This window comes from Macaca nemestrina, chromosome 5 (assembly GCF_043159975.1).
Source record: "Macaca nemestrina isolate mMacNem1 chromosome 5, mMacNem.hap1, whole genome shotgun sequence".
NCBI lineage: Eukaryota > Metazoa > Chordata > Mammalia > Primates > Cercopithecidae > Macaca > Macaca nemestrina.
Window position 1 is genome coordinate 30,340,311 of NC_092129.1, and position 25,075 is coordinate 30,365,385.

Here is a 25,075-nt window from a genome sequence, read left to right on the forward strand (position 1 = left end):
CTACAGCATGGATGAATCTTGGAAACATTATGCTAAATAAAAAAAGCCAGACCAAAAAAGGACAATATCATATGGTTCTACTTCTGTGAAATATCTAGAACGGGCAAATTGGTAGAGACAGAAAGTAGATTACAGGATACCAGGAGCTTGACAGAACGAATAATGGGAAGTTATTGCTTAATGAGTACAGAGTTTCTGTTTGGGGGTGACAAAAAAATCTTAGAAATAGATAGTAGTGGTGGTTGTACAATATTTTGAGTATAATTAATGCCACTGAATTGTACATTCAAAAAATGGTCAAAATAGCAAATGTGTATATATTATACCACAATAAAAATTCTTTTTAATGCAAGGCACAAGTCAGGGCAAAATTTTAAAAGTAAGAAGAATGAAGATAGCCCTTGCCTTACTATTAAAATACATTGTTTTAAAATTACAATAATTCAAACAGATGCCGACACAGATACAGAGAAACAAATGAATGGAATTAAATAGTAAGTCTTTAAGCAGACCCAGTTCTGCACATGAATTTGGTATGTAATGAAGCAGACATTTAAGTCAGCGAAAAAGTCATGCATGGGCATCAACAGTTGATAATGACACAACCAGCCATTTGAATGAGCAGCTGCTTCATGAGGATAGGAATTCTGCCTGTGTCATGCACCAACTATTCCCTAGGCAAAAGCATGATACCTGGTACATTGTAGATATGCAGTTAATGTTTTCTTGAATTAATGGACTAAAAACAACTCTTATATCACAAAATATATACCAAAGTAAATTCTAAAGTTTTTTTAAGTGGGAAAAAATATTAAAAACTGATAAACTTTGGGGTGGGGGAGGGGGCAGGGATAGCATTAAGAGATATAGCTAATGTAAATGACAAGTTAACGGGTGCAGCATACCAACATGGCACATGTATACATATGTAACAAACCTGCACGTTGTGCATATGTACCCTAGAACTTAAAGTATAATTAAAAAATTGATACACTTCATAAATTAGAATATAAAAATTTCAACATGTCCATATCAAAAAGTTCATAAGATTTTTTAAACAGCAAACTGAAATAAATACGTATGTAAATTTGTGATATATGAGGCAAACATTAAATGCATTGATTGAAAATGACCACTTTTAACTTTCTAATAACAAGACAATTATTTCAAAAGCATTAAGTCTACTAATAGTCAAAAAAGTATAAACAGCCAATAAAGACTACAAAAATAATCTCTAACATCATTAATAGTAAGAAAAAACTAAAATTAAAATGATAGCTCCTATTTCACCTATCAGGTTGGCAACTATCAAACTACCAAGTACTGATGACGATTCAGGGAAAGGAGTATGAGTACTCTCCCTTTGCTGGCAGAGACATAAGTTAGTCAACTGTTATGAAAGGTAATTTGGCAGAAAATATCAAAAAGTGTTTAAAATGTGAACACCATTTGGTCACCTGACTCTATTTCTAATAATTTAGATTACAAATAATCTAAAACATGTATACTTTTTTAACCTGTAAGATTTCTTCAGCACATTTCTTCAGTCCACAGTAGAAAAAAATGTAAACATTTAAATGCCCAATAATAAGGAATAGTTAAATCAATGTATGATACATTCACGCCAAGGATTACTACGTTATCAGGGGAGACAATGATGTTATAAAAGAATATTTAATGAGATGGAATGTCCATCTCATTAAACATCCAAGCAGGTTACAAAACAGTATTAGGCAAAACGATCTCATATTTTGTGAAAAGGAAAAATAATCATAAAAACTGGAAAGAAAATCAATGAACTATTAACAGCAACTGTCTCTGGTTATCAATTAAGTGGCAATTTAAATGTTCTTATTACTGCTAACACGATTTACTAATTTTTCTGCATTTAACACGTATTGATATTATGATATAAAAGCAATAAAAGATGCTTTTAATTTTAATGAAGAAACAAAAAATAATAGGCAACTTTGTCCCCTGTTCTTGGGAGTCAGGATTAATCAGCTAGATCGCCAGGCATGGTGGCTCTCACCTGTAATCCTAGCACTTTGGGAGGCCAAGGCAGGCAGATCACCTGGGGTCAGGAATTCGAGACCAGCCTGGCTAACATGGTCAAACCCCGTTTCCACTAAAAATACAAAATTAGCCGGGCATGGTGGCGTGTGCCTGTAATCCCAGCTACTCGGGAGGCTGAGGCAGGAGAATCACTTGAACCTGGGAGGTGGAGGGTGCAGTGAGCCAAGATCGCGACATTGCACTCCAGCTTGGGCAACAAGGGCGAAACTCCATCTCAAAAAACAAAAAACAAACACAAACAAAAAAAATCACCTATATCTGTCTCTTTCCATATGTCAAACTAGTTTTAAAGCATTTTATTTGAGCTTTACTCCACTGTTAGGTACCATTAACCTCTTGGATGAGGTCTAGATTTCAGAAAAAGTAGCATACTCAAGGTCATGCAGCTAGTGACAGCTGAATATGACTGGCCCCCCTGGCACCTGATTCCAAAGCATATGTTCTTTCTTTATTATTTCCATAGGTTTTTGGGAAACAGATGGTGTTTAGTCACATGAATAAGTTCTTTAGTGGTGATTTCTGAGATTTTGGTATACACATCACCTGAGCAATATATCTTTTACCCAATGTGTAGCATTTTCCTGGGGTTTATTGTGGAGTAGTTAGGCTTTATGAGAACACACCCAAAAAACTAACTGCCACATATCACATAGTTTCTGTGAAAAAGTTTGGCACTCTAAACACCACACTTATAAATGGCCATTGGGAAGCAATTTTTTCTTAACCTATGTGTTGCTTCTGACTGTTTACACTGTTTATGTCTGTGTCACATGCATTATTATTCTTGGAGGCAATGTCCAGTAATGGGTAGGAGCACTGGCTCATAGTTAGATTCCCTTGGTGGAACCTGACTCTACCCTTCAATACCAATAAAATACTTACCTTCACTGGGTCTGCTTCATCACAGTAAAATAAAGGTAATGACTGTACCTACCTTAGGTTGTTCTAGTGAGGATTAAATAAATTAATCTACATGGTGCTTTGTGGATTTAAAAAGTGTCAGACACATAGCAAGCACTAGATAAAGGGGATCTATGATGATAATTATTAACGTATTCGCTAGATATTAAATCCCCCCAAGGGCAATAATCACATGTTGTACTGCTTTTGAATTCCCTAAAGAGCTCAATAAATGGTTGATCAATGGATAAAGCTGGAAGTAAGGTAATTTCTGACAAGAATTTCTCAGTGCTGCAAAATACCCTCTCTAATTCCACAAGAATGCTCCCTGATTAACTCGTATTGACTAATAGAGGCCTTATTTTTATCTTATTTTTTCTTATCTGTGAAAGGGGTACTTAAAATTATTATTTAAAGCTATCTTGCATTTCCTTATTAAACATCACTTTAATTATTGATTGAATATTCAATATTTAAATACAAGTTACTGCCAGGCGCGGTGGCTCAAGCCTGTAATCCCAGCACTTTGGGAGGCCAAGACAGGCGAATCACGAGGTCAGGAGATCGAGATCATCCTGGCTAACACGGTGAAACCCCGTCTCTACTAAAAAATACAAAAAACTAGCCGGGCGAGGTGGCGGGCGCCTGTAGTCCCAGCTACTCGGGAGGCTGAGGCAGGAGAATGGCGTCAACCTGGGAGGCGGAGCTTGCAGTGAGCCGAGATCTGGCCACTGCACTCCAGCCTGGGTGACAGAGCAAGACTCCGTCTCAAAAAAATAAATAAATAAATAAATAAATAAATAAATAAATAAATAAATGCAAGTTACTTCCATTTCAACAAGGCCTTTCAGGGAAGGGCATAACTTTATGTGACTAAAAATAGTTAAATGACACCTGAGTTTTAAAATCCTTGAATGTTTCTTTATGGCACCCTGTAGAAAGATAATAGTAACATAGTTCTTTCAATAAGAAAGTAGCAGGAAAGAATCATGGCTCAATCTTTCACTGAAAGTATTTAATCTGGATAAGTCCAAGATAGCTAGCAGTGTTAATGTACTATGTGTTACTTTGAAGTCAGTGAAGCTGAAAATCTCACTTTAGAAAGTTCTCTTAATCACTGAGAGTATAACCGTGTTCTGATTTTAATTATGACATGGCAGATTTTAAAACAAATCTGTAAAAACTGATGTGCAAGTCCTGGCATAATTATTTGAATACTCCAAGTAGGCAGTGCACATGTTTTCTTTTTCATATAAATTGGGTCATATTCAAAAAACCCAAGCAACCCAATTAAAAGCAATGAGCTCCCCAAGTGCTGAGCCAACAGTCCTACCTGAAAATGCTATTCTAATGGCCAAATGACTTGCACTGAGAAACAAAAAACATAAAAAATTCCATTTACCAATGCGAATTGTCCTGGAATTTATCTTTTACTGTAATGTTTTCAATTTGATGTAGTGACAACTAGAAGAAGAAAGAAACTTGACTAGATTGAACAAGCATATCTAATGAATTAATAGCTCTGAACCTGTCACTTCTCTTAAAAACGTCCAGTGGCTCTCAAATAACTTCAAGAATACATCCTGCTCAGAACACAAGCTCCTCCATTATTTGCCTATAGCCTAATTCATTTTCCCAAGACAACTCTCTCCCCCTCTTTCCTTCCATTTCCCTCATTCCAACTAAGAATAATCCATCTTTCCCTAAGAATCACATGCACTCTTCAGCTTCTGTGTCTCTTTGTAAATGCTGGTCCCTCTCCAAGAAAGTCTACTTACAATTGTAGCTATTTGGTATATCCTTCAAGGCCCTGCTCAATGCCACTTTTTCCCTTAACCCCATAATTGCACCAAAGAATAGATAAGATGTTAGATACCTATAAAGTTTAAGAACAATAGAAAGATATTCCAATAAATGTAGTATCTAAGTAAAAATAGTGTGTTGGTTATATAAATGGAGCTTGTCGACAAAAATCCTTGGGCCACTCCCAGCCCTCCAATAGGATTGCTGCCTCTAATTCTATACAAAAAGTTTGGAGCTATCACTGCTGAACTCTCCTTTTAAAAGCAATCTTCTCTCTCTTTGTGCCGATAGCATGTAGTCTGCTGTTTACTTTGGCCTTGAATACATCTCATCTTGTCTAACAGTTGTTTGTTTAGACTCCCATATTATTTTCTCTGCTATTTCCTGAGCAGGAATTAAATCTTGTTCACCAGGTACCACCACACTACTTAGCAGACAGTATTGCTCAAAGTAGGTAGGTGTTCAATATTTTAGTGGTCTGGAAATGAGAATGAACGAATGAAGAGAGGTACAATCAGAAAAATCAAGCCATGATTAATGAAAATGAGTCTTATTACTTTCAAGTGCACACACTAACAGTTTGTCAGTGATCTCTGTCCATAGCTCTTTGGTTTCATTTTCAGATAATTTCTCCCACAGTTATGTTTAAGTAGTCCCCACTATGATGTTCCTATTACTTCTCAAACTACATTTTTGAATAAGAACAAAGTGTTTGTTATCAAATTAAAGAATGGACATTATTTTTCCAATTCACATTCCACAGAAATAAATTTATGATTACAACTTTAAAATTTGAATCGAACCTTTTTCATCTCAACTAGAATCTATGCTCATAAATATACTATCTAATTTAGCAATATTTCATGGGTCCATGCAAAGAGGACATGATTTTTCAGGTGTTCCACCTGAACATCAGAGAAAATCATTCTCCCAACCCTTTGGTATAAAAATCTTATTTCCATCATACCAAGAGGTTTAAAATACTAGTCTGTTTTTCTAAAGGTCTACATTTTAAAAACTGCATAAAGAAATTTATTTAAAATGTAGACAACAGAATAGACAAAACATAAGGATTTCAGTATCTAAAATAAAATAAACTGAAATGAAGTGAATGTAATTTTCAAAAATAGAGAAAATATGCAAATACACATAATATATAAACTCTATTTTGCGAATAGTGGTTTAATTACAAAATGCAGCATTTTCCTCTCTGACTTGAGCTACTGTCTTCTGACAGATATTACCCTAGACTTTCATATAGAAACAAGTCATGTTAATTATAAAACCGTTAATTATTCTGTGCCTTTTACATCTATAGACAGACAGAGAAGTATATACCCACATACATCATTGATATTTGTCTTCTATTTTCTATTCATAGATTGTTTTCTATTTTCAGGCTTTATTAATGTTCCCATCACAACTGTTATTCAAGCAAAATCCTGCTAGCCAGTCTTGACAAGTAAATCCTGCAGCGCTGTGAGTTTTGATACATGATTCAATAATGACTTAGGATTCTCAGATTAAAAGTGCTGTGGAAATGTACAGTGTCCCTTTCTTCCATATTCAAGGCACAGTACACTGCCCTTCTCCACTGTGCAGTTGAGCACGGTTGTTCTCTGTTAAGTAGCATGACATTTGGTTTCCAAAGAGATTGTGTTGCCCTAATGAATACTGCAATTCCTCAAAAAACTATTCGTTTCTTTAAAGTATTCATGTCCTAGAAATGTAAGGAGCTACTATTGAAGACCAAAATCAATCTCTAAAAATGTTCAGTCCAATATTCTCAATATACTAATATATTATTAAATTATTTTGAAGGCTAAATCCAGAAAAATCTAGTCAAATTCTTATCCAGTAGAATCAATCCAGTCCTGTCTAGGAAAAAAAAATTGCTATGTTTCTGTATCTTGTAAAATATATATTTCAATAAGTTTGCAAAATATGGAGGTCTAAAAATAGCCTGTATTTTTTCCACAGTAAATCTAAAATTAGCAAGTTCTTATTTCCAATCTATGAAGGTTTTTTTCCCCCAGAAAGTCACCTGCCAATTTAAAAACAGTCAGATAAGGGCAAAAATGTGCACACATCTAATAAAAATATTTTAATAAAAGTGTTGAGAAAATATAAATGTCATTTGCAGTCTAGTGGGAAAGACATTTAGCCTTAAATATTTCCACAGCATTTGATATTTCAGAAACCTGTAGAGCCTCCTCCTTTTTTCACTTTTATCAAATAATGCCAAACAAGCAGATCCAGGAATCTTTGATTTAAAATTTTTTTCTGACACTGAAAGAAGAAACTTTCCTACAGAGAACCCATATTTTTGGAACTCTGTGAGACAGTGGTTTTATTAATGTCAATTAATCTTGACAACTTAGTAGATGGTTTATACAGCTATTAGAAGATAAACTATTGTCTTCATTTATACATAATGTAAATGCTATTTTTCATGTTATAATTAACAGATACATGAGAATTTTAGACAAAATAATTTTAAATAATTAAATTATTTAAAGTCTATGAACAAGGCAAGCATGAAGTTCTTTTAGATTTCAGTGACTGGGTAATAACTTTCTTTTTTGAAAAACAGTGTGCTTTCTCTTTTCTCATTATGAAATTTAGAAAACTCACTGTGCTTCTCTTCTGACTTGGCCACCAGGAAGCTCAATGACAAACTAGGTCTCATTCACAGTAAGTATTCCTTCCCATATGAAGGCATATTCTCTTCATCTTTTCATAGCTTTTTAATGCATGGTTGCTTACTTCTATTTTATTATTCCAATGAATGTAAATTCTACATATACATGTAAAGAAGCAGAGAGTTCATTAATTTTAACAAGAAATTATCCTGAAACCATTTATTGTACACCCACTGTGTGCTGGGCGTTTTTCTAAGGGATGGGAATGTAGTTTATTAAAAGAACATTTTCATAAGAGAAGTGAATATGTTTCACTGTATCCTTAAGAGAGGGGGGAGATCTGCCAATCAAACCAACTTCAAGAAAATGGAAATTTAAAAGAATTTCCTTAAAGGCAAAGCCTGCCAACATCAATTTAACTCCCACAAAGAGTTAAGCTAATACACTGAGTGTTCTCACTGTTGTTTACTGGGGTATGGAAAACTGGTTACTTCCTATACACCCCTCTTCTCAAGGGTCCTGCAATAAAACTAGTCTTCATCCAGGGCCATGCTAAGCACTAATAACACCATAAAATAAAAGCTTTTAAATAAATAAATAAACAAATAAATAAATAAATAAATAAAAGCTTTTAAATAAATTGCCCCTCAACAACAGTTTCAAAGATCAGTTTAAACATTCTAACTTTCAAGAGAGAGAGCTTTGGGTCTTAGATTTCCTACCTTGAAGCTTCTGCTGTAACAAGTAAGTCGCACTTACTGGGCAAGCCAAGAAATACAATGCATTTTGTGTGGCTGACTGGGCAAGAAAAATTAACTGGTAAAGCAGCTCCCTTTCAGGGATGACTTCAAGGTTGGTGGGCCTAAATTTGCACTTGCTTTCAGCTTTGTTTTGCTTTACTGGCTTGCAAATATGTGTCACACAGTGACCCTAGGTTGGCCTGCCTGCTGCCAGCCTGATGTTGGAAAAGGTATTGAAATGTACAAGGATCTTGCCCTTGGCCTCCACTCCTAGGGCGCAGCATTCTCACACATTTTAAGGCGTTACCAGCTCACAAAAGCCTTGCAGTCAGGGAAGGCAGCCCAACAAGGCTGCCCACAGATACACACGTGTTTGTCACCTGCCCCAGCAATTGCAAATAGAATAGCTCTTCTCAAGGCAACCTGTTTGTCCTCCCTTTGAAAGAGAAGCCTGTGCAAATAATTATATTTCAGATGGGGCAAAATGTTGGAATTTTCAATTTGGACTATGCACTTAGGCATCTCAGACTAACACAAAGGTTTCTAAATAATAGAGATGCCCTTATTTCACTGAGAAACCAAGCTAAAACTTTTAAATGGTGTCACGTTTTGGTGACTTTCTAAGCCCATCAAATACCTGAGTGGCCAACGTTTTTTAAGTAGCTGCAAGCAGCATCTCAAAGGATTTAGAGAAGCAACAAATAACAAAGTGTGACAGTCGGTCTTGGAAAACCGAGGGCTCTAACGAAGCAAAAAGCAGAACAAGAGGAATAAAAAAAAATCCCGGTTCGTTCCAAAAAAGTTTTACAATTATAGCAAAGCAATCACTTCATCGGTTTGTGCAACAAAACTCAAAATTTGTGGGGCAAGATAATACTCGGCCAACATCACCAAATTTATCAATACGGGTGTAAAAACTGTAACTTTTTATTAAATGGGTGTGAAAAGAGTCAGGGAGGAGGAACAGGACCACTGAATCTGGCATTTCCAGATCTCTGCATTCAGCATCTCACTCCCACGCCATTAAGTTAAATAACATTTAGCACAAAACACAGGCTAGACCACCAATTTCGGGAAGGTGTCTTAGCCTTCCCTTCTCCATTCCCCTTAGATCTGCCGTCCTGGCCTTTCTTTCCTAATGGCATCTCCTTTCTAATAAAGTCCCTCGCATCTTTTGATGTAATTAACTCATGGTACAAATCCTTCAAAAAGAAAGAAAGGAAAGAATTGCGGTTTGCTCTGCGCGCGGACATCTTTTCTTCCTAAGCCTTCACTTTCGCTGAAAAGGTTGTCGCAGAAGGGCTGGGAGGCTTGAAATCCCGCCGTTCCCTCATTCTTTCTCTTTTCTTTCTCTCCACATACGCCTCCCCTACACCTCCCTACCCCACTCCCCACCTCCAATCCACTACCGTATTTAAGTCGGCGGGGGCGCTTTAAAGGGTTTCTTTCCTGCGTCTGTTCCTGTCTCTCTGACCCGAAACGCACTTTCGGTTACAACAGAACAAGGCGCTCAACCAGGGGACAGGCAAATGGAATAAGTAGTTGAGGGGGGATAAATGACCTAATGGAGAAATCTCTTGCTGCCTAATTGCTATTGTGTTTTGCAGATAAATAAGCATATTCTTTTAATAGCGTTCAAAATCCTGAGCTCTCTTGCCCTATGCATTCTTCCTTATTTAACAGACTTCTATGGCGCTTACTATATACCAGGCGCTGTTTTAACTGCTTTTAAAATACGACCTTCTTTGCTTAAAAAATATTTTTAAGAGATTTAAAATTCCTTGTGTGCTTTCGAACGTCCCTGCTATATTCTTCTTTACATATAGTACAGCAGTTAAGTCTTCAAAGATAAATATGGAAAAAAATTAAACCAGTTGCTACTTAATTGCCAGCAAATCGTCTCCCTCTTTGCAATTTTTCGCAATCATTATAATTAAATACACTAGTATAGTGGCAAAGAACTGTTAGTTTTTTTTTTTTTTTTTTCAGTGATTATCTCAGGTTTTGCCTCGGGCGTTTGGACGCGCCAGCTAATTGCTCGTGTGGCAAACATTAATTGCACCTGTGGGCATTTGAATTCAGAAAAACGTGCAGCCCTCACGGAAAGTTGTGACGGTGGAGCTCGCGCCTGGCGGGCCGCGGCGCGTTCATCTGAGGCCAGGAGGTACTGGCCCCGGGCGCTCGGGCCGGGAGGTGGCAGGCAACCGGCACGCGTCAGGCTCGTCACCCGCTGGATTGCGGGGCTGGAGTGGGGACGGGGTCTGGGTGCTGGCCCGCCCTCGTGCAGCCGACCGGAGGCCCCGAACCCCGCGCCGACTCAGCACCCGCCCTGAGGCCGACAGGGGAGCTGGGGTTCACCGACCCCCGCAGCCCCGCCGTCGGGCGCGGACGCCATCCAGTCCCACCTGGCCCCGCCGAGTGTGTGCTTTGCCTGAAGTTTCAGAAGCCAGGATGGAACGATTCGGGTTTCTATTCACACGGTTATTGAACGCAAGGCGGCGGGGACCGCGCAAAAGAGATGAGAGTGTGGGGAAAAGGGGTTTCTGTTCTAAGAAGGGCTAAGCACGCTGGCCGCAGGTCCTCCGCGCCGACCGGGCTCCTTCCTGCTCTCCCCCAGGCCAAACAAACCCCGCCAGGGTCCCGTCTTTTCCATTCGCGTCCTTTCCTCTTCTCCCTGCCCCACGCCGGGCTTGTGTGGACAGAAAACGGAGTGTCAAAGGGACGCTCTGGGCCGATCCCCAGGAAGCTATGAATGCGTCCGTGACTGAGGGCTGTGGGGATCGATAGACGGACCTTTCTCAGAGGCTCTCCACTACGGACCAAGCGGCCCTGCCAACGTGTGGTTTCCGGCTGGACCCCAACCCAGCCGCCGCCCATCTACCGGCACCGCCGCGCCAGAGCTGGCGAGCGGACCCCGGCGCCCCCAGCTGGGTCTCGCTCAGTCCCTGCCCTCGCAGACGCACAGCGGGGTGGCCAGTTCAAAAGTCCTACATAACTTGGAGAGAACCAGCGGCTAGAAAACATGTTTTGAACACACAGCTTGAGTTTTACACAAGCCACGTTGTCCAAGGCACGAACTGTTGGACACGAATTCAGACTTTAGAAACCAAATTTAATTTCCAAGCGCCAATCTTCACGTCCCGGACTCTAACTCTGCGGCTGCGAGTGCACACACCAGGGGGACTGGAGGGAGACTGGAGGCAATTATCTGGATAATCCAAGCTCGACAAACTCGAACTTGAAAATCTGCAATTATGTTCTGAAATGCCCGCGTCATTGATCTAGTCTTTCCTACCATCAGAGCTGACACAGCCCCCGTCCACGGGCTTCTCCGCGGGGGTCTACGATCCACAGTCCCTGGGGGCCGAAGACCCAATGGAAGTAACTGATGGATCGCAAATTGGAAATCGTATCTTGGCCGACCGACCTGATCGGGAAAACTCGCGTCCTTATATGAAACAGCCCCGAGGCCGCGGAAGTAGTCTCGGGAGTTGTCAAATCAAAAAGCAATTTTGATTTAAGGGTTTCAAAAGCCCAGAGGGCAAATGTGACTGCTCGGGTCAGCCAGTCAGCAGTTTTGGTCCAGACAGGGGACCATCGTGTGGGGCGGCCGGAGGAGCCGCGGCGCCTCCCTACGTCACACGCGCCTGCTCGCACTCTGCCAGGCGCTCGGGGTTATTCTTTACACTCAGGACTGAAACTTCGCCCGCGAGACCGCGGGGCGCGGAGAACAGAAACCCAAGGTCCAGGGCCCGCCCCCGCCGTGCCCGCGCGCTCCCTCAGCTGGGGTTAGCAAGACCGCGCTCACGCTCGCCCCGGCAGCTCCCGGCCGGCTTGCTGCGCCGGGGTCCCAGGTCCGCGGCCGCGTTCCCACGCCTCGGCCGGAGCCCGGCGGCAGGCATTGGTGAGCGCGGCCCCGCCCCCTGGTCCAGCCAATCGCGGGCCACGCCGACCAGCGAGGGGGCGGTGCCAGGCGGGCGGCCAGGGCCGGCGCGCGGGGGCGGGTGAGGTGGCCCTACCCGCGCGGGGGGGCGTGGCCGGCGCCGGCTCTTGCGGCCGAGCAGAGTTGCGGCGTGGGAAAGAGCCGCTAGGAGCCGACCGCGCCGCCGCCGGAGCCGCGCCTGCCCAGGCCCGGGGAGGGAGGAGGCGGGCGCGAGGGTGCTGCGCCCAGGTCGGCGTCCGAGCTTCCGGCCGGACTGCGCCCCGCGCGGTCTTTCGCCGAGATGAAGCGCCCCTGCGAGGAGACTACCTCAGAAAGCGACATGGACGAGACCATCGACGTGGGGAGCGAGAACAATTACTCGGGGTGAGCGCGGGCTCGGCGGGAGCGGCCCGCAGCTCGGGAGCTTGGGGTAGCTTTGTGCACGCGTGGCTCCCTGGAAATCCCGAGGCTCCCTCCGCAGCATCTGGGTGGAGAGGGAAAGTTTTGCCTGAGAAAGTTTGGTGGGCTATCTCAGAGCGTGAGTTGGGATGGGGCAAGGGATGTGGGTTTTCCCCGTAGGGGTAGAGTGGCCAGGATGGGAGACGCCACTGAAAGGCAGAGCGCAGGAGTTGGCAAGGGAGGGTCCTGGCTGTCACAGTTGGGCGCGCGAACGGCAACGTCCGGGCGACAGGCGATGCCCCAGCCACTGAAACCGTATTTGGGGGCACTTTCAAAATAGATCAGGAGAAAATAGAAACAATTTGATTTTTTATTTTTTGAGATACCAAAATCACAGCTTGATTTTTGGAGGAATTAAAGCAACCTGCGATGTCAAGGCTAGGTAGGTTGAACTTTGCAGGTTGACCGTGTGTGACTTGGCTAACGCAAGAGTGACAGATGTAAGGATCGGAAAGGGCATCATTTCTTTGACTGCTTGTTCTCAAGTCTGGAAGAGATCGGCGTCGTAATCACAGAAGCCAGACCTCCACTTTCCTGTGACAGAGGGAGATTACCGAGGCATTTTAGAGCCAAGGCGGGTCAAATGATAATTGCTTCTAATTGGCATCACCAGAAGCACCTTAATTATTTATCTGCAGCTGTCACTCAAAGAGGGAAATTCTTCCTACCTTTGGAAAACTGGTTTTCTTTCATATTGTTATTCTAATACATACAAAGCAAAGCCTGAAATCTGCAAGAGCAAAGATATTTACACAAAACCAACGGTTTAAGTATCTAATCATTAAAGTGTTGTGCCGTCTTTAAAAATGAGGTCTGAAAAACAGAAGCTATCACGTGAAAGGTGAAACCCATAAAGAAGGGGTGAAAATGAGGGGGACAGGTAATTCAGAAATAAGATCCAGAAGTGAGAAGGTGGGGTAATAGCAACCTGGTGTGTGCAGCATTTCTAAAATGAAAGAGAACAAATAACAGGAACCTGGGCAATTTGAGAACACAAAGAAGCATAGTATCCATGAATTATGAAGAGAAACAGATACAAACTAGAAAGGGTTGTAAAAATTATGTGACCAAATGATACTTTGATAGAACTTTAAATATAAAAGTATATTTTCATTAGTAAATCCAAGGTGAATTGCAGCTTCTAGAGATTTAAGTTTAGACTAAAGGCTGAGACACACCTACAGTTTCATTTTCAAAAGAAACCATTATAATAAAATGAGTTTTAATTTTCCTATCAGTGGCATATTTAGGGAATATTTTTGGAAGATTAGTATGCAAAACATCAAGTTTGTCAGTTTTTTCCTGTTGCAATATATGACTAACTGAAATTTTGAAACAGTAGGTAACTTCTATTTATTTTAAAGTTTGCACCTAGAGACAAGAGTTTGACGTATGATGACTGCATGTCTGTTTAATAGTGGTGCTTAACATAACCCTGATTTGAAAAAGTGGCATTACTTTGTTCAGTGTGCGCGACAGGAGGGAGAAGGGAAGCTATTTGAGATTAGTTGACTTTAAAATATATGAGTGGAACTAGAAAATGCTAATACCTAACTTCTCACCCTAACTGCCCATAATTATTTCACTGGGAGACTTTCAAGTAAAAATTCTGGGACATTTTGGCCAATGGGTTAGCATCTGGATTACTCATTTTAAAAAAAATTAAGGCGTAATTTTTACCTGAAAAGAGACAGCCGGGCTGAAAGCAAAATCTGTTCAGAGTGAAACAAGAACTAAGAATAAAATAACACAGACTTGAACTGTGGAATCACTCTGAATATTTAATGGGTGCCACAAGTACCCAGAAGAAACTATTGTTATGTTAATGTAGCACCTGACATACTCTTCTTATTTCATAGGCAAAATACTAGCTCTGTGATTAGATTGAATTCTCCAACAACAACATCTCAGATTATGGCAAGAAAGAAAAGGAGAGGGGTATGTGATTTTTTCCCCTTTTTATTTCATGTAGCTCATACTAATGTGTAACAGTTATATTTTTCCATTTGAGTAATTTTATCATTTGTGAATTCATAAACTTTGGTTGTTTGCTTCTTTTGGATAGATTATAGAGAAAAGGCGTCGGGATCGGATAAATAACAGTTTATCTGAGTTGAGAAGACTTGTGCCAACTGCTTTTGAAAAACAAGTAAGCTATCCCCTCCCCAGACTCCCCCCCATCCCACCCACCCCCCCAAAAAAAGCTCAAACAATCTGATTCGCTCATCTGGGAATGTGGGTTCTTGTTAAAGCTCATTAAAATAATGGTGTATGTGCCCTGATCTGGCACAGAGCAGCTATTTCAATAAAATGCTTTGTTGTGGCAAAACTATTAAAAACATAATCCATCATGAAGTTGAAAAACATTTCCATTCTTTAGCTTATTTTCCCCTTAAGGGTAACAGTGTTCATGCTTTCTCTGTTCTTTCTATGAATACCAGTAGTGGTTTTATTTAAAACTGTGCTGTATACAGTATCCTTCAAAAAAAAAAAAAAAAAAAAAAAAAGCATTTTTTTTTCTCAAAATGTTTTTAAAATGTAATCTTTTTAATTAGAAAACAATCAGAGCCCAAGAAGTACCATCTCTAGCTCTATTTCCTAAATAACAATACTAATAAAATTTATTTACCAAGCCATTTGCTTTCATTTTTAATCCCTGGCTTGGTAGAATGCCATTTGATTTGGGGCATCTTTGTAGAAGTTGGGTAAAAATGAAATTAATCATAAGGGCCCCTTTTCATAGTTCACCTATTCCTTTACCAAAAAAGAAAGAAAGAAAAAGATTTTGCACGCTTAGAAAAGCAGAAAGCCAAATGTTTAAATCTTCTGTGGTTTTAGAAAAGTTGCAGCTCTCTCCCTGCCGCAATGGCTAATGACACAGATTTCTAAGAGCATCTTTCAAAGGATATGGCAGCACGTCCTTGTTGAAAATACTTCCCATTTAATTCCAATAAGACGGCAGTTGTTTGTTTATTCCATTTTGTTTGTTTACTTCATGAATCTGCAAACATTATAAAACAAGCCCTACAAAGTCCTTGGAAATTATCCAGAAAGTGCAGTTTCAATTATTAGTGACTTTATTGAATCTCCTTGTACCATTTTCATGGAAAAATTAAACACTGACCAAATACAAAACATAATATGCTACTGATTATACATTTTTAAGACAAGACACCCAATCTATATGCAGAGACTCTGTTTGATAAACTAAAAATAATGTGGAAATTGTAGTTTTGATTAGTAGCATTTTCAGTGCCAATAGGCTTCAAGTGAAAATGCCAGTAATCAGTGATGTTTTTAAAATTTGGGAGTACTGAAATGTCTGCAGTGATGAGGCGAAGTCTGTTTGATTTTTTTTCTTGGTTTGTTAGATTTTTTTTTTCTTAAATGTTGACTTAAACCTTAAAAGCAAACGTCAGTTGTTTGGCAGTTAGTTACCATAAACACAAGCTTTCCCATTTGCAGAGCTTGGCTACCAACCCTAGTGAGTTGGCCCTGTCACAATATGATTAGAAAAGTGTTCTTTAGAGCAGTTAAGTAACTCTGGCACTCTCACCGTATGTGGTGCTGATAATTTTTACAAAACAAGTAAAGTATAGAGGCCTGAAATAAACCTTAGTGTCCTTAAAAAAGAAAAAAAGAGAACATTTTGGTAATTATTTAGCTCTTCCAGGAAATGAGGAGCCACCCACAGTCCCTGAGGCAGTTTGAAATGACACATTTGTATTTCAATTAGTTACTAGAGGTTTCCTTATTTTGAAAGCAGGGACATAGAATTATATTTGCAAGACAATTTTATTAAGAACTATTTTAAAAGGTTCACACATCCTCAAGCATTTATGATGCTTCCTGGGTAAGTAGTAAATTATTGCTTCTTGTTTGTGAGCTTAGAAATTCACAGTGACACCTGCTGGTAATTATTGGAGGAAAAAAACCATAAAAGTCTTCCCTTTTAAAATTTTTGGATCTGCTTGAAATGCAGATCCAATTATATTGTTCTAGTGTGAATACCTTATTTCAGGATTTAGTAGACCTGTGAAAGGACTTACTGGAATTTTCTATTTTAAAAAAATTTAACAATCAGTTGCTAAAATTCTATCTCCTTATCTTCTGCAGTTGTTATGCAACTCCTCTAGACTTTGGCTTTATAGAAGACTGTTGATGCCCCATAATAAAACATACTATTAACCAAGATACAGATTGAATGCAAAGTTTGAGATTTTTACAATTGAAATCGTTTTGCTGTGGTGATCTTAGGAGAATAATTATTCTTATGATTTAAAAAAAGTCATTTATTCTGGTTTCTTTTAGTCTTTAAAAGTTAAAATGGCAAATAGTTGTCATTAGGTATGACATTAATTAGTGCTTTCATGTAAGGTTTGAAAAGAATTTGAAGTTTTCTGTGAAAAAATAAAAGTTGGAATTGTCTAGTGAGAGGGAAATTGAAGCCATACTGCTAAATTCAGTGTATAATGTTTCAAATTAGTTTCTGTAGGACATACGATAATTTATTATTTATTTATGAAGGGATCTGCAAAGTTAGAAAAAGCTGAAATATTGCAAATGACAGTGGATCATTTGAAGATGCTTCAGGCAACAGGGGGTAAAGGTAAGTAGATGACTTCATTTTTTTTTTTTGCCTTTTTTACCTTTCTCTTTTCATATTATTCCCACTAATATTGTAAGGAAGTCATAGCTGAACAGTTCTTTAACAAGCTGAGATAGGTGGCCCCAGATTAAAGCCGTGGAAATCAATGCTAATGGCAGGATTGAACTCGTGGGAAAGAACTTCTGGAACAAAAGAAGCACTTGACCCTGGGCTTGTGTTTGCTTTCATAATACTGTGGGAGTAAAGCTTCATTCACAGCAGCCTGGTCAGAGATTTGTTTAGAACTTAAGAAGTGCATGCTGGAATCTGTACAGAAAGAACAAAAAACAAACACACAAACATCCAAACATAAACAGGAGGTTAGAGGCAATCCTTTTCTCCTCCTTCTCCTTCTTTCTTCCTACTCCTTCTCCTCCTCCTTCTTCATTAAATGAAGGCTAAGACTGAAAATAATTCAGCTATTCCAAAGGAAGTGACTCTAGAGTTATTTTCATTATTGTTTTCAAATTTTGACTGGTCTTGAATTTAGACCAAACAGAACAGTTGAAGTGCAAGTAGGAAGTCTCTACACTAGAAGCCACTAATGGAGCAGAGTCATTCTTGGGGAAAGCAAACAGGGGCAGGCACTCCAGGTCCAGGGCCCTAGAGAGGTGTCCTCTGTACTGGATAGTGATTTAGGGAGGAATTGTCAAGGTGGTGAGAGAGGATCTCTCATCTCATGCTAAAAATAGCCTTAAGATCCTAGTTCACTCAGATTTCGTTATCCCACTTACATATCACAACTCGGACTTGATTTTGCCCCTCTGAATCTTTTTCATCCTTCAAAGAATCCTTGGATATTCACCTTAGCCAAGGGTGTTATTCAGTACATTTAACAACTGAATAAGGAGAAGGTATCAGAAGGATTTAAGGGCTCCAACTAAATCCTGGAGGCCTCCCCGTGCTCAGCATTAACCTTTTACTACACAGTATATGGGTCCTAGATCAGGGCAGAGGCAGGGCATTGGAGGGAAGCAACTGTTACCAGTATTTAATTCCTATATGGCCATACCATTGAGGATCTCTAGAACATCAGCCCTGATCTTAACCATCTTTTTCCTGTGTCTAGTAGGAGGGAGGGTAACCATTGTACAGAGAAGCCCTAATGGGTTGATTTATCCCAGATTGTACCTTCTCAAGGAACCATCCTGAATGATGGCATGAAATGCAAACATTCTTACATAACAGAAAAGATAACTGGATTAAATCACAGAAGCCAATGATCCATGTAGCTTGACCACTGCTGTGCCTCTGACCTAAGAAAAAAGTCTGGGCTGCACTTTGAAGGCTACACTAGCGGCATGAGCACCAAAGGCCCCTGCAGCCCCATGATGCTGTCTCTACAACTGCTACCTCAGGATATTAGGATGGTGATTGAATTAGTCATGCTACAAGAAAATTTGTTTGATTGCTTTACTTCCCTTAGCATTGTGAGCCACAAGTCTAAGTTTTCTTATCAGGGTTTCAAATATTTGGCATGAGCCGTACTTCTAAAGAGTAATATTGTTCTTAGGCTTTATTATAAAAACTAAGTTCCATCTTGGTTGCTATTCTTGGCCACCCGAACAGTCCTAAAATTTGTCCCAGAATAGTTTGTGAACAGATATTTCCAAGTAGGCTCCATCCACGTCGCCTGTCAGGTCATTGAAGCGGTCATTGCACTGGAGAATGGCCTTCAAGAAGGGACGTGGCAGCCGGGAGTGGTGGCTCATGCCTATAATACCAGCACTTTGGGAGGCCGAGGTGGGCGGATCACCTGAGGTCCAGAGTTTGAGACCAGCCTGACCAACATGGAAAAATCCCGTTTCTACTAAAAATACAAAATTAGCTGGGCATGGTGGCGCATGCCTGTAATCCCAGCTACTCAGTAGGCTGAGGCAGGAGAATCGCTTGAACCCGGGAGGCAGAGGTTGTGGTGAGCCAAGATCGCGCCATTGCACTCCAGCCTAGGCAACAAGAGTGAAACTCCATCGCAGCAAAAATAAAAAGTGAAAAAAAAGAAGGGAGCTGGCAGTTTGGGTTAACATTGTAAAAGACTACCAATTGCCTCATAGTGCAGTGGTGAAGAGCATCGCATCTGTAGCTGGATTGCCTGATTTCAAATACTGGTTCTGTCATTGATTAGCTCTGTGACTTTGGGTAAATTACTGTCCCCTGGGAGCTGGTCCAGTTTTATCATTTGTAAAAAGAGGACAGTTGTAGTCTCCATACTATATAACTCATAAGGCTGTCACAAGTTAATTTACTTAAGGCCGATAGAATAGTGCTGGCATAGAGGGAGTGGTATGGACATGTATGTCATTGTTGGCCCAACATCCATGCACAAAAGGGAGCTACTTATCCTCAATTCCCTCTGAAGTCCACAATAGGATAGGAATTGCATAATTTATATTCCTTAAGATACAACAGAGAGCTCAACCATATATGACAACATAGCAGGCAAACCACAAATTTCAATTACTTCATGACCAGTAATGAAAATTCTTAGAAGCTCTTGGGGCTCCAATTCTGTCAGTTCCTTCTTTATAGTCTGTCTTGGTATGACAATAGTATCTAGAGAGGATTTAGTAGAATAACCTAAGTTTCAAAATCCTTCTGGATTTCTGGACTCTGTCTATTCTATTCATTACCCCTGTCTTTCTCTCATGGGAGTCAGAAGTCTACAAAGCCCTACAGAACCCTGAGGACCAAAATGTGAAATCTTTCCATGAATACCTCTTCTTCAGGAATAGCTTTTCATCCTAATCCAGGAGGCTCTATTTGTTAACTATGTCAGAGTCCTGGGATGATAACTATTTTTGCTGCTGATCTTCCATATTTCATGGTATTCTCTTGGTTTCAGCTTTGTACTATTGTTGTTTCTGTTTTAGTAGTGTATATATTTGCCACAAATATCTTTTGGGGACTTCCAAATCGTTGGAATTTTAGCTTTAGGACTTTGGATATATGTGACTACTATTTCCGAAGTTCTTTGATTACAGATTAAGATAGTCAAATTTTTAATAGGTGATGAATAAACAGGTAATGCTTTGATCAGCAAAAACATAAACAGATAATGTAGTAAATGTTCTAGATAAAAATAACTGCTGGGTGTGGTGGCTCATGCCTGTAATCCCAGCACTTTGGGAAGCTAAGGCAGGAGGATTGCTTGAGATCAGGAGTTCTAGACCAGTCAGGGCAACATAGCGAGATCTTGTCTGTACTAAAAATCAAACAGATTAGCCAGGTGTGGTGGCACATGCCTGTAGTCCCAGCTACTCAGGAGGCTGAGGCAGGAAGATCACTTAACCCCAGGAGATGGAGCCTGCAGTGAGCTGTGATCGGGCCACCACACTCCAGCCTGGGTGACAGAGTGAGACCTTGTCTCAAACATAAATAAATTAATAAATAACCTTGTTCGAATGTGATATTTCTTATTCATGTATATACACATCCCCAAAATGAATAGACTAAACTTTTGATTTAGAAATGCTTTTTAAAAAGTTGTAAATGAAAAATAATCTGTTTGTATATACCAGGTGCAAGAAGGCAACATTTCCCCCAAATGTCTGATTATTATTGTGCTCTACATGGGCACTCTGATAACTACACATTATTGTTTTCTAGTCTAATGTATTGTCTTCAGACAGACACTCAGATAAATGTGACCAAGATCTAACCATTTTTATGGTAGTAACCATAGGTATAGGAGTGCATGCATATACACTGACAAAATTAATATACATTTTTTTCTGGGGTGTATGCCAAAAAAATGTAAGGACATATATTTGAACTTCAGAAAAACTAGGAGTTAACATACAGTATTTTCATATCAGGAACTTAGCCTTATATTACGGACAGAAAAATAAGCTCTTCAAGTAAGAAACCAAATATTTTTTAAAAACTCATTTTGTTTTCATTAAATTTTTTATACAAAGTTATGACAAGATGTTTTCACTTTGTTGATAAAAAACATTGTGAGTCAAGAAGCAGTTATGAATTTATGGCGATTCTAGCACATTTCTAAAGTCCTCAAGCTGCTAAGATGCACTTGGCGTCTCTGTTAAAATGCCAAGAGAGTAAAGATGTTTCAGATAAGCCCTTTAATCTCCAACTCATGTGACAGAGACAGAGAGACTGGAACTCTGTATTTCCATGAAAAAGTTTCCTGGGGAATTTCACTATCCCACAATACAAAAGGGGAGACCCCATTTCTTTCTCTGGAAGTGTTTGAAACGCAGATGTTCTTAATTTTTTTCCCCACTGTGATATTTAGCTGCAAGAACAACTGCAGCATATTGCATTGCCAGAGTTGTGACACATGTGAGTGGCAAAGTATACCTTCTTGACTTCTGCACAAAATTAAAACCATAAATAGCTGGCAATATTTTCAGAAAGGATTATCGTTCGACTTCAGTCTTCTGAAGGACAGAGTGGAACATCAGTGGGTGGTTATTCTTAACTATACCATTTTCTCACCCCTACCTCCCCCCCATTTCTCTCCTGTCCCCTACTTTGCTCAAACCCACTTTTAGGCTACTTTGACGCACACGCTCTTGCCATGGACTTCATGAGCATCGGATTCCGAGAGTGCCTAACAGAAGTGGCGCGGTACCTGAGCTCAGTGGAAGGCCTGGACTCCTCGGATCCGCTGCGGGTGCGGCTCGTGTCTCATCTCAGCACTTGCGCCACCCAGCGGGAGGCAGCGGCCATGACATCCTCCATGGCCCACCACCATCATCCGCTCCACCCGCATCACTGGGCCGCCGCCTTCCACCACCTGCCCGCAGCCCTGCTCCAGCCCAACGGCCTCCATGCCTCAGAGTCAACCCCTTGTCGCCTCTCCACAACTTCAGAAGTGCCTCCTGCCCACGGCTCTGCTCTCCTCACGGCCACGTTTGCCCACGCGGATTCAGCCCTCCGAATGCCATCCACGGGCAGTGTAGCCCCCTGCGTACCACCTCTCTCCACCTCTCTCTTGTCCCTCTCTGCCACCGTCCACGCTGCAGCCGCAGCAGCCACCGCGGCTGCACACAGCTTCCCTCTGTCCTTCGCGGGGGCATTCCCCATGCTCCCCCCAAACGCAGCAGCAGCAGTGGCCGCGGCCACAGCCATCAGCCCGCCCTTGTCAGTATCAGCCACGTCCAGTCCTCAGCAGACCAGCAGTGGAACAAACAGTAAACCTTACCGACCCTGGGGGACAGAAGTTGGAGCTTTTTAAATTTTTCTTGAACTTCTTGCAATAGTAACTGAATGTCCTCCATTTCAGAGTCAGCTTAAAACCTCTGCACCCTGAAGGTAGCCATACAGATGCCGACAGATCCACAAAGGAACAATAAAGCTATTTGAGACACAAACCTCACGAGTAGAAATGTGGTATTCTCTTTTTTCTCTCTCCCTTTTTTGTTTGGTTTAAGGCAGCTCGGTAACTGACATCGCAACTTTTGAAAACTTCACACTTGTTACCATTTAGAAGTTTCCTGGAAAATGTATGGACTGTACCATCCAGCAGTGCATCACTATGTCTGAATTGGGGAAGAAAAATGCCCTGACTGAATTATCTGGAGACTAGATGGGAAAATATAGAGAGAGAGAGTGAGAGAGTCATGTTTCATAAGTGCCTGAGCTTAGGAAGTTTTCTTCTGGATATATAACATTGCACAAGGAAAGACAAGTGTGGAGGATAGGTTAAGAAAGGAACGAGGCAGATGTCTTGCAATAGGCTACAGACATTTTAATACCATGCCAGAAAGAGTATTCTGCTGAAACTAACAGGTTTTTTTGGTCAAAATGACTGCTGAAAATAATTTTCAAGTTGGAAGATCTAGTTTTATCTTAGTTTGCCTTCTCTGTACAGACATGCCAAGAGGTGACATTTAGCAGTGCATTGGTATAAGCAATTATTTCATCAGTTGTCAGATTAACAAGCATTTCTGCTCTGCCTGCAAGCCCCCAGGCACTTTTTTTTTGGAATGGCTCAAAATATGGTGCTTCTTTATATAAACCTTACATTTATATAGTGCACCTATGAGCAGTTGTCTACCATGTGCCCACCAGAGGCTATTTAATTCATGCCAACTTGAAAACTCCAGTTTGTAGGAGTTTGGTTTAATTTATTCAGTTTCATTTGGACTATTTTTATATATTTATCCTCTTCATTTTCTCCTAATAATGCAACATCTATTCTTGTCACCCTTTGGGAGAAGTTACATTTCTGGAGGTGATGAAGCAAGGAGGGAGCACTGGGAAGAGAAAAGCTACAATTTTTAAAGCTCTTTGTCAAGTTAGTGATTGCATTTGATCCCAAAGCAAGATGAATGTATGCAATGGGATGTACATAAGTTATTTTTGCCCATGCCTAAACTAGTGCTATGTAATGGGGTTGTGGTTTTGTTTTTTCGATTTCGTTTAATGACAAAATAATCTCTTATGCTGAAATCAAGCATGTGAGAGTTTATGTTTAAAAGATAAGAGACACAACATGTATTATGCACTTCATTTCTCTACTGTGTGGAGAAAGCAATAAACAGAATGTTAAACATTATGCAAAATTATACTTTTAAATATTTGTTTTAAAATTACTGTACCTAGTCTTTTTGCATTACTTTGTAACCTTTTTCTATGCAAGAGTCTTTACATATCACTAATTAAATGAAGTCCTTTTTGACTATTTTTTATGTGGATGAGTTGCTTTGCAGAAAAGTTTCCTTCCACTTTCTACGTGGAAAGTCGACATGAATTTCAAGAGAGGTCTTTATTTACTAACAATCCAAGCTATGGCTTTTCTTTATGTCTTTCAAAATCATTTGATATAATTCACAGCTTGCCTGAAAATAACATTTATCTGAGCTTGTAAACTAAGCATAGGCAGGTAAGATACTTGGAGGCAAGAAATAATCAGTTTCCTCTGCCTTTTATTCTTAACTACAGTTCTTGGGAAAGTGCAAATTCAAGACTTCCAAATGGTATACCAAATATAGGATAATAAGCTAGAACATGTCATACATGTTGCAATTCAAAAAGATTTGTAGAGTGTTTTAAAGACGTCACATACATACATGATAGGTATGTACATACATCCTAATGATAAATCCCTTGTGCTTCAATGACAATTTTGTTCGTTGCTGTGGAAGTTTTATGGGTATTGCCTCTGCTTCAGTGAGGTCTAAATAAACCATCATAGAGCTCCTGAAGCTATTGGGCCAAACAATGTGAAAAGAATGAAAGTTTTATTATGCTTTATCAATTTGTTCAAAGGAAAAAGTAGGAGGACTTTTATAGTATTCTGGTTTTGAAAAAATCAAGCAAACAGTTTAATTTCTGTCTGTAAGTGGGTAATGAAAAGGTCGGGGGAGGCAAAAGCAAATCACCTTGTTTCTCGCGTCTATAAGCCCTGTGGTTCCTATATTTTCAGTTGGCTCTAATAGAATGAGATAGCAAATAAGAAAATTGATTTCGTTGTCTTAGGTGTTTACTTTATAATCACGATTTGTGGACAACGGCCATATAATTTTTGCTTTAAGATCTATAACCTGAATGTATGCCTATTGTAATGTCAGCATTCAGAGAACTTTTCCTTTTTTGAAATGTAAACTTAGAGATCAGGAATTTAAAATTTATTTGAATTAAATATTTTTAAGATAAATTTCTTTCCTTCTTCCTTCCCTCCCTTTCTTTTCCTTTTATTTTTCTTACATTTTGTATTACAGGTTATATATGTATTATTATTTTTTTTCTTTTTTTCTTTTCTTTCTCTTTTTTTCTTTTTTGAGACAGGGTCTCTGCTCACTCTGTCACCCAGGCTGAAATGCAGTGGTGTGATCATAACTCACTGCAGCCTCGATCTCCCAGGTGCAGGTGATCCTCCCACCTCAGCCTCCCAAGTAGCTGGGACCAAAGGCATGCA

The 25,075-nt window shown here is 40.1% G+C and overlaps 1 protein-coding gene across 4 annotated transcripts; it reads left to right on the forward strand.

Annotated features, from left to right (window-relative positions):
- The first annotated feature begins 12,232 nt into the window (after nucleotides 1-12,232).
- LOC105465551 (hes related family bHLH transcription factor with YRPW motif 2) lies at nucleotides 12,233-22,526 on the forward strand. 4 transcript variants are annotated; one of them, XM_011714009.2, is made up of 5 exons: nucleotides 12,233-12,467; nucleotides 14,402-14,480; nucleotides 14,608-14,691; nucleotides 17,070-17,151; nucleotides 21,705-22,526. In XM_011714009.2, exons 1-5 carry the CDS (start codon nucleotides 12,385-12,387, stop codon nucleotides 22,388-22,390), a joined length of 1,014 nt encoding a protein of 337 aa, XP_011712311.1. In that variant the 5' UTR covers nucleotides 12,233-12,384; the 3' UTR covers nucleotides 22,391-22,526. The 4 variants fall into 4 exon arrangements, with proteins under 4 accessions (XP_011712311.1, XP_011712313.1, XP_011712312.1 ...); XM_011714011.2 differs by lacking the exon at nucleotides 12,233-12,467 and adding an exon at nucleotides 12,544-12,621; XM_011714010.3 differs by lacking the exon at nucleotides 12,233-12,467 and adding an exon at nucleotides 12,708-12,924.
- Nucleotides 22,527-25,075: the final 2,549 nt, after the last annotated feature.